Source organism: Limulus polyphemus, unplaced genomic scaffold (genome assembly GCF_000517525.1).
Source record: "Limulus polyphemus unplaced genomic scaffold, Limulus_polyphemus-2.1.2 Scaffold338, whole genome shotgun sequence".
NCBI lineage: Eukaryota > Metazoa > Arthropoda > Merostomata > Xiphosura > Limulidae > Limulus > Limulus polyphemus.
This window is the reverse complement of record NW_013665948.1, coordinates 466,358-477,223: the sequence shown is the minus strand read 5'-3', so window position 1 is coordinate 477,223 and position 10,866 is coordinate 466,358. Positions and strand designations below refer to the sequence as shown.

The window sequence follows — 10,866 nt, the reverse complement described above, 5'->3', positions numbered from 1 at the left end:
TCATCCTTAATGTATCAAGCATCTATATGTAAAGAAAAGCCTAGAACTATGGTTTTTATCATTCTGTGGATGCCCGTGCTTGGCCTGTAATAATGTGCATTAAGTTTGGATAGAAATTGCATAAAATTTTAATTTAAAAATACCTTCTATATTATTTTGTAATGAATATATATTAAATAATATGAATATTTCATAAATTGTTCCACAAACCCTAAACAAGGCATAACTTATTTTAATGATCAGTTGTACTGAGTACCTGGTTTAACAAAGTATAACAAATTTCTTATTACAATTTGTATGTTTGGTAGATGAGCCATCCAGGGCAGTGTTGTTGGAGTTGTTGCCAGTGGGAAAGCACATAAGATTTTGGGTTGTATCTTTGTCAATATTAAGTATAAGTCAAGGGAGGTTATCATTTCTCTCTACAGATCTGTAGTTTGGCCTCATTTAGGATATTGTGCTACTGACTTTTAGGACATTGAGGATGATTCTTGAGATGGAGAGACTGTCATATGAAGACAGGTTATAGTCCTGAAAATTATTTTCCCTTGACAAAAGAAGGATTAGAGGGGATCTGAGTGAGGTGCTCAGAATTATAAAGGACATATACAGGGTTAATTCATCATCTTTTTCCATGTTTAATGGTAGGATTATTGGATGTAAATTAAAGATTTTATAGAGTAGAAGTTGTCTGTAAATGATGCTGAGGCAATTTTATTTTTTGAACAGGGTGGTATAGATTACCTTCAGCTGCACTAGACACAACAGGATTGGGAGAGTTCAGAGAGGGTTTGATGAGTAACTGGGGGATCATGCTGGATACAGGCAGATGTGGGTGTCCAATGATCCAAGAGGCCTCTTTTAGTTCTTCAAAATGTTGTATTATGTGAAGCTTAAACTGTGACTGCATGGGTGTTTGGTGATGCCTAATAATATTAAGACTTGCAAAATGCTAACAAAGACAACCCTTTAAAGAAATATATGAAAATATCAAATGGGAAAAATCTAATAAAAAATATTACTATATTTGTATGTAACTGTAGGCAAACTAAAGCTTTCTGCTGATACTGTGGTAGTTTAAATCCCACAATTATGTTGAATAGCTACTACTCATTGTGCTTTTAGCACATGGTTGGCCCCGCCATCATATTGGGCAAGCAAATCTACATCAAACAACTAGCATAATTATGTACTTTGGGAGTAATAAGCTCTTCAAGTTTTTGTTTTACATGTAGTTAGTTTTATTAAATCTTATTGACTGTTATATTTATAATAATGTTTTTGATCATAGTTGTGTTAATGAAGGTTTTTTCTTATTGGTGGCTTAGTGTATCAAACCTCATGACATATCCTCATAATTATAACTTAAAATATTTTATTGGTAAAATATCCAAATGATTCAGTGCACTTGAATCATCACAGCTTTTAGTTTTCTGTACTAATAATCTATTGCATTAAGGATTCTAGTCAGTTAGTTGTACCTAAATGTTTTCATTAATATATTTATCTTACATGCTTTATTTATGATTAGTATAATTAGCATAGTCTTCATTATAAGTTCATCATAATTTCATGTAAAGTTACATGTTAACATTACTATCCTGCTTTCAGGAAATTATATCATAATGAATGTTTTTCTAATTGAACAGAAGGCTAGGGAAAGTAAACACTGTAATTCTTGTAGCATCAGAAATCAACATTTTAAGTATGCTTTAGAACTATGATTATATTTTAACTTGCATAACTTCAAATTGTATGTTTTACTGTTGCAATTCACATTAGGGAAACAAATTTTTCTAATCACCTATATATATATATATGTGTGTGTATATAGATAGATAGATATTCAGCACAAGAAATTTGGATGTTTTTTTTATGCTTTAAATGTAAAAATAGGAATTTTTTATGACATTGGAAAATTTACGGGGGACCATTTAACTTCACTATGCAATATATATATATATATATAAAGAGCTTATAACAACAACTTACTGGTTTTTATTGAAGGAAAGATTATACAGAAACTTTTTTTTCACAGGTAGAAGATAGTGTTATGAAAGATGTTGCCAGAACTGAAGAAATCAGATCAGAAGGTGGCTCTGAGCATAAATCAGACCCAATGTCTGACAGTGATTCTTCGGATTCAAGCCAGTCCTCAGGATCTAGTTCACAGTCTGGTAGTGAATCTGAATCAAATAGTTCTTCAGACTCTGAACAGTAGGTGTTGGAGTTTTTTCTTGTTTGTTTATCTAATATGGATATTATTTCCCAATCATCAAATGTTTCAACTGGACTTTTTCTTTGAATATTAAAGTTTGTTGAACTTCAATCCTTAGCAATATGTTAATATTCCCCCACTCTCTCTCTCTCTCGTTTTTTTTTTTCAAGAAATCTTTTGTTTTTTTATGAACAACTTTGTTTGGTTTCACATCAGTTGATAATAACAAGAAGTGACACCAGTGAATGCACTTCCATATTTGTCACACAGCAGTTATTTACAGTGTGGAGAAAATAGCTGAGTTTTTTAATTTTTGTATGTATGGAAGGTAACTTGTATTTAAACCTATTGGTTTTACATTTTTCATCAGTCATGAATTATAGCTGGATGGGAAATTAAAAGTGACTTCCAGTGAGAGAATGAACTGAATGTTAAACATCTTGGAAAACTTTTATATATGTGTGTTTTTAGCTTAGCACAAAAGTTAAACTTTCCTTTATGATTCAGTGACAATAAGTTCTCAAAATATTTAAGGGCTCTTACTATGAAAACTAGTTTCTTTAATGTATAGATAAGCATTATAGTATGGATGGTGTCCAATAACACAATAGTAGGGATGTTGTCCAGTAACATTATAGTATAGGGATGGTGTCCAGTAACATTATAGTATGGATGGTGTCCAATAACATTATAGTATGGATGGTGTCCAGTAACATTATAGTAGGAATGTTGTCCAATAAACCAATAGTAGGGATGTTGTCCAGTAACATAATAGTAGGGATGGTGTCCAATAACATAATAGTATGGTGGTGTCCAATAACATAATAGTATGGTGGTGTCCAATAACATAATAGTATGGTGGTGTCCAATAATGTTATAGTAGGGATGGTGTCCAATAACATTATAGTAGGAAGGGTGTCCAGTAACATTATAGTAGGAATGTTGTCCAATAACATTATAGTAGGGATGGTGTCCAGTAACATTATAGTAGGAATGTTGTCCAGTAACATTATAGTAGGGATGGTGTCCAGTAACATTATAGTAAGGATGGTGTCCAGTAACATTATAGTAAGGATGGTGTCCAGTAACATCATTGTAAGGATAGTATCCAGTGACTTTTGACTAACTGTTTGATATTGTTATAATGTTTTGGTATGGAATCACATATTGAGATGATTTTATGTTAGTAAAAAACCTATGCATTACTGTGAGAGTGAATGTTGTTTTTGAACATAGTGAACAATTGTTGCTCAAACATGACATTTATGAGATTTTTGATATTAGCAATTGAAGTTATTTGATTATATGATTAGAATGATAGTAATTGGAGAAACTATTTTTTCATGTTGCTTATTTTAATGTAATATAATCCAGTAGCAATTACACGTAGGAATATCGTGGAATTTTTTATGTCAGATAATTACTAACTGCTGTATTCTTAATTAAAGATGGTTGATAGTATTATTCCAATACTATCTTTGAAACATTAGGTATGTTTAAGTATGATTTCCAGTGGCCATTGCCTTAGTTCCTGAATCTAACTGGGTCAACTGTTATGTTTGTTATGAAATAGTACTATAAGACTGTCTTTAAAATTAAGGTTAATACAATATTTGGGGTTTAATTTACTTGTTATTAAATAAAAAAAATACTTTGAGAGTGATTAAATGTGTTTTAAAGTGATACCACTAATTTTATTAAAATGCTGAATGAATTTGAAGTTTGTTTCGTACAATGTACATTGGTAAACCTTGAAATCTTCGTTTTACTTTTCATCTTTTCTTATGAGGCCTAGTAAGGATTCATTAAACCTTGAAATCTTCGTTTTACTCTTCATCTTTTGTTATAAGGCCTAGTAAGGGATTCATTGACTAGACTGACTTCAATTTTAAGAGATCGACATTTTAGTTTACCTTGGTTGTTTATTACTTAATTTTATGAGCTTTAAGTTATACTTTACTGGCCATGTGAATGAAATAGTGCTTGGAATTGGATAGAAAGTTAAGTAGCGTGTTATACAAAAACAAAGCAAAAAATTATTCTAATCATCATCTGTTTCTGAAAAATGTTATTTGACTGTTATGAAAAGAAAATGTATAATTACTAAGTTTTATAGAAAGCAAATATAACATTGTTTCTAGCTCCATTGGTCCAATAAATATCCTGTTTGATATTTTTTTGTTGGTAAAATATTAGTTACTTACAAATATATGAAGGATCGTGTTGTTAAACTTTAAATGATTCTCTCAAAACTCCAGTAGTATACTTTTTCGTTGAGTAAGAAAAATTTACTATATATTTTTTTATACTTATATGCTACTCTCATCAGAGAGAATGAGCCTGAAAAAAACATTGGTTCTGATAAAGAAGATGTCATGTCAGAGAGCTACAGCATGGATTCCAGGTTGGATATTCATTCAGAATCTAGTATGGGTTTAACTACTCCCACAAAGCTTGAAGATATGGATTCTAACTCCCAAAATCCAGATAGTTCCAGGGGGAATCGCCAATCACGACTAAAAGATCTGAAAGTGGTATGTTTATAAAATGTATAGAATTCTGTTTGATACATCAGTACTCCTTTTTATATTATACACCTCGGTATTATCATAACAATAGTGTTAGAAGTTAAATGAATCATACTGTAGCCTTCATTACACTAGATTCTTTAATATTATAACATAGTATTCACAAAAAGGGCTGTAATCATTGCAATCCTTTTTTAAACTTTTCAAGAAAAATTGTTTTAAAATTAATGCCACCAAGTATCATCAAAATAAGTTTTCAGTACTTTTATGAATTAAGTAATTTATTTCAGTAAGCTACTTAATTTTTTTAAATTCGATCTTTGTTTTCTTACAATCGGCCTGTCCTTTTTTATAACTTAACACATGTATTTAAAAAAATATGAACAGTTTAATTTTAAATTTGATTTAATGAGTTCAAGTAGAATGAAACTGTGATTTGCCTTAATAGTTCAACATTTCAGCAAGCAAATTATTTGTGTACACTTCTTTGTAACTTTGACTTCTAAGTTCAACTAATTAATCTTTATGTAGATGTGGGAAGAAAATCCTGATATGTATGGTGTTCGCAGATCTGGCCGCTCAAGAAAAGAACCAGAGCGATACAATATTGGCGAGGTATGGTACTACTGCTGATTTTCAAATTTTCATAGGGAAAACATAATTATTTCTTTCATATAGCAATGTTAAATCATGCCAAATCTGACCATGAATTAAGCCTAAAGGGGTAATTAAATATGTGCATGCCAATATGTGTGATGATAAAACAAAAGTTTCAGCTAGTTTATAGTTACATACATATTTGCTTTCTGACATGAGGGGCTTATAGTATGTAAATTACTGACAGGTGTTGACTTTTGGCAAACCCATGTCAAGGCCTTGAAAGTTTCAGAACTTAGGCCAAGAGTTAAGAAAATTTGAGCATAAGATAATAATTGCTTTTACATTAAGTGATAAATTATGTTTTTAAAATTTGAATGTATAGTTACAGTGCAATGTAAGAAAACAATAGTAAATATAATTTGTTCACTTTTGTACAATCAAAATAAAATGTTGCTAAAAAATCTTGTGAGATTGTGTATTTCAAATGGTAAATTAGCATAACAATTTTTCATAATATAATGAAACAGCTTTTCACGGGATTTTGAATTGAATGTCCTTACAAAATCTCTATTATGTTATTAGGTATAAAAAGAAACCGAATGTGACATTAGTTAGAATTATGGTTCAAGTACAATTATATACACTAGTTAAACTATCTTAATTTTATAATATTGTAAAAAATAAACCAGTATCCAAGTATTAAAATGCATTAATCTTCAATGTGAAATTATTGTGGCTGTCGTCAAATACAAGTCTGTATTGTGCTATCAAAACTATAAATACACTTATATTAATTTAAAAAAATTAATTCATATTATTTATAAAAAAATTTCATTTAACTCTCTCAGCACGGGCTTGGTCCCTGGGACTGACCTCATAACCATTTTGTGCGTGTTTTAGTTTTCATGCAATATGTTATTAAATTAGATAGCGAATATTAATGAAATTTGGTAGTTTATCAGTAAACATTGCAATGCTTTCATACGCAAAATATCAAATTTTCTTATTAAGTCTCAAGGTTTATAAAGCAATGTTTTTCACATGTTGCCTATCTATCATGCAAAGTAATATTGAAATTTCATGCTATAACTTTTAGATTAGTAAGCACAATTTGGCAGATTATCAGTAAACATCACAATGCTGTCATACATAAAATATCAAATTTTATTTATTAACTCTTAAGGTTTTTAAAGCAATGTTTTTCACATGTTGCCTATCTATCATGCAAAGTAATATTCATTTTAAGATTAAAAATACTTTTATGAATCAGATAATTTTCACATTTCACATGAGAAATCTTTATAATGTCCAGATAGTTATCAAATGTTTCTTAAGAAAAAAAACTATATTTTATCTCTTATTTTCAGTAATTAATCTCTGTATGGGTATGGTCAATTTGACCGACCTTGTAATCACCATAAAAAAAATTAGGAAATAAATATCAATTATGTCTCTGTCATTCTAGAATGACTACAGATTATAACACAAAAAAATAAATGTTTAGACTAAATAGCTTAAATCTCATAACATTGTATATTTATATATACTTATTGTTTTTATTATATTGACCTTTCAGTTGTGCCTGGTTAACAATACAGATGTTACAATGACGAGACTCAAGTGCACTCATGTTACCATATCAAATAGTATAAAACTGACCTTTGGTCTGTGCAAAGTAACTTGTCTTGGCTGTGTCTTGGTAGACTAGTATTTTGTAAAATACAGTCTCATTTCAATTATTATACATTATATATGTATATAAATTATTGCTATTTTGAAATAAGTTCATAAACTTATTTTTCTTAAAATATAGAACAGTAACTAAAGAAGTAAACAATTATCTCTTCTAGTTATGACCTTTGTACTTGGTTGCTGGTTGATATATGTTGTTAAGCCTTTAAAAAATTTGCACATGGAGGATATGAATCAAAATATTTTTTTAAGTATTATATATACATTTGAATAACTAAAAAATTATAAATTGGTACATTAATACCATAGAATTCCACTATAGTTTATCAAGCTTACTAACTAAGATGTATTTTAGTCTAAAATAATATGAAATTTTGAGCAGACTAAAGACACCCTACCTCGTTTGAAATATTGGTTCAAAAGAAAGAAAGAAATGGTGCCAAGACCATTAAAATGGCTGAGAGAGCCACTGGGGGGACATTCTGAGCTTTTGATTGGTTATTCATGTCATATGTAGAAGTAAGTGTATATAAGGGAGCATTTTCAAAATTGGAAAGAGGTGGGCAGGGAGCCACTGTGTTTGATTTATTACATGAGCAATATTTTAGCAAATTGAAAAGATAAAAGGCTCTTATTTTATATGCTAGCTTTTCAATATCAGTAATTTGAGTTACTAATTCTTATGGAACTAGACTTAGTATTTTGACTTCACAAACATCTAATTTGAACTAGTGCTGCATTCAACATACTACGTGACACAAAAAAATCGAAGTTTATCTGTGTTTTTTTAATATTTGCATTTAAATTAAGAAATTGAGTAATATATAGTACTAAAATTTGAATTATAATCTATAGTTTGATACCAAAGTTATTGACATAAATTCATGAAATATTAGTTCAATAAATTGTGTAATGTAAGTTAACAAATGAGATGACATGGCCTTTCACCTGTGATTCATTTTAAGAAGCTTAAGAGTAAAAGCAAGGTCATATCTAGCACAACAGAGTGTGATGGGTCTTTTCCAAAAAAACATGGAACTTTGTTTTGTACACATAGAGTATAAGTGAGTTTATGAAAGTCAAATGTTTATTAAGAAAAAAAAAGACCCTGGTAAAAGTGGCCACAGCTGAAGTTTTGCTCAAACCTCTGCTATACTTTCCAGAATAACTAAGCTATGTACTAGCATTTCAGGAATCCTAGATTGTAGGATTCACATTTATTTTCAAAAAGTGAAAATGTGAGTTTATGTGTGGGAAAAAATTTCATTTGTTTTCTGTGGCTTAAATATGTGCCTGTATTAAACAAAAACAAATTCTATTTTTACACTTATTCAAAGAACAGTAACTTCATATTTCAAATTTTAATAGTGAGATAGACTGGTAAGGAATTATGAAATGATGAACACATTGGTTCTTTTTATTTAACATAGTCCACTAATGTTGCCAGGTTTAAAAAAAATTGCTTACCTATGTCATTAAATTTAATGTTACTAGTCTTGATTGTAAGAAAAGTCTGCCAGTAAGTCTACCTTCATTTTTATGTAGTTACTGAGATTCCTAAGCCTACATTCCTTTGCCTGTTTCTGATAGTTTTTTTGAACAAATAAATAGAAGTGACATTAAAATTATAGTTGTGATGAAACAGACGTTTACTTTCAGGACTCAGAAGAAAATGATTCAAAGGGACATCAGAAGCCATCAAGAAGACAGAGAGAGTAAGGCTGGTTTTAAATAGTAGTTATAGGTTTGTTTATTTTTTTATATTCTCGTTCAAGAAAAGTAGGGCTAGTAAATTCTTCCTGCAAGTTTGGTGTCTGATTTAGTGAGTAAAAACTAACAACAAAATTTTAACTGTAAAAAGTTTAAACACAATTTTCTAAACTATTTGTGCACAGAATTGCATGTAGGTCCATGACTTTTTTAGGATCTCTAATGATAAGAGTCACTCCAAGAAAGTAAATAAAAATACTGTCAACATTGTAATTAATCTCGCTAATTACTGATAGAATTTCCTATGTATTTGTAATAGAAAATTAGCTATTTCACCCAATTTTTGAGTCATTTCTTTACATTGAATGTTGAGACAGGTAAAACATTTGATTAATCAGTACTACATAGTCTATAGGCCTCTTTCTGATTGTGAATGCTATCTAAACAAGTATGTAATTTAAGAGTTACAAAGTAACCTAAAGTGCAAACTAGGTCCAATTTGTTTTATTTGGTGGCCAATAATGTGATTGTTTTTCATAAGATTAAGGATTTTTTTGTGCAAAAAAAGTGTTTCAATTAAGTATTTGAAAATCTTTAAATTAAGAAAGTTAATACATTTTTCAAATATACAAATTGTCTTGCTCATGACTGTGTATTTGAATAATAATAATTTTTAATTTGTGCTGATAATGATATAATTCTTTTGTGTTTGTTAACATTTTTGATTTGTGGAATTTCAGCTCTGGAGAATGGCAAGCATCTGATTCCAGTGACAAAGATGAGAGTGAACAAGAATGTGCAAAGAGTCGACAGAAACCCAGTGCAGGAGTTTCTACATTTGGACGAAGTAACCGAACATCAGGTCGTTCACAAAAAAAGAGGCCCGCCCCTTCACGGAGACAAAGAAAACATTCTAGCTCTTCAGAAGATGAAGATGAATATGATACTGATGAAGATAAAACTCGCTCTACACGTCGTTCTATAAAAAAAGTTAGGTATGCAAGTTATATCAGATTGACTGAAGTGTAGCAGTTTCTTTCCTTCTTTTGTTTGTTAGGTAACACTAATCAAAGTTTATTATTAAAACTTTATAACCAATAATATTTTGTTTCGTTGCAAAATACAATTTTTTGTTCAAAATTTTCATGGAATATGTATTAAGGGTTTGATAAACTGGGATATATTTGAAAAGAAATGTCAAAATATTGTACGTGCCTTTTAATATATACTTATATATATATGTGCGTATGTGTGTGTGTGTGTGTGTGTGTACACACATGTTCATGGATGTTCCCATCTGCCAACATTTTGATCTATTGTTATGAGCATTGTGAAATACTCATCAAATTTAATAGACCATTTGCGAAGGATCCTGTTAAATAATAGTGGAAATGTAGTAATATTTGTGGAGAACAAAATTGTACATATATGTATATCAGAAACTGAAACCAAATGAAAATGTGTTAGGATTTATTCCCTTAAACATATATGAGCATGAAATTGGAAAAGAAGTTACGTGTATGTAACAGAGGAATATGGTTATAAAAAAGACCTGGTCTCTAATTTTCGTTTTAGTTTACATTTGAGTGTTAGTAATGCTCTTTCTGTGAATTTTAATAAGATGTTTGTTGTCTGTGGATTTTTGACAGTGTTGTGCTATTGAACTAATAACTTTGTAATCCAGTATAAAGGGATGATGCTGTACTTTGCCTTTTCTTATTTAGAATAGCTTTTACTAACACAATCTTCCACCATTAGATATAAACTAGTTTATAAACCTGTCATAAAGTGGGAACAAATGTTTTTAGCATAAATTTTTCTTTTCATGTTTTAATTTTTCACATGTTGTAACAAAAGTATAAAATTTTCACAAAACAGAAATGCATGATTGTAAGACCTAACACTTCCATTATTCAAAACATAAAGAACTGTATAAAGGCATATCAAATGATAACATTTTAATTCTAACCAATATATTTGCACACATATGAACAATAATTGGAGATAGTATTAGTCCTAAAGTTTATGTGTGGGAAAAAATTTCATTTGTTTTCTGTGGCTTAAATATGTGCCTGTATTAAACAAAAACAAATTCTATTTTACACTTATTCAAAGAAC

General features: G+C 29.7%; 1 protein-coding gene across 1 annotated transcript in view; it reads left to right on the top strand.

The window, feature by feature from the left end:
• Nucleotides 1-10,866, top strand: part of LOC106457492 (chromodomain-helicase-DNA-binding protein 1-like) — an 88,878-nt gene that overhangs the window by 15,099 nt on the left and 62,913 nt on the right. Inside the window, exons 2-6 of the mRNA XM_022383463.1 lie at nucleotides 2,039-2,217; nucleotides 4,548-4,752; nucleotides 5,278-5,361; nucleotides 8,698-8,753; nucleotides 9,489-9,751. Of these exons, the coding sequence (XP_022239171.1) occupies nucleotides 2,039-2,217; nucleotides 4,548-4,752; nucleotides 5,278-5,361; nucleotides 8,698-8,753; nucleotides 9,489-9,751 (787 nt within the window). The remainder of the gene's footprint in view (nucleotides 1-2,038; nucleotides 2,218-4,547; nucleotides 4,753-5,277; nucleotides 5,362-8,697; nucleotides 8,754-9,488; nucleotides 9,752-10,866) is intronic.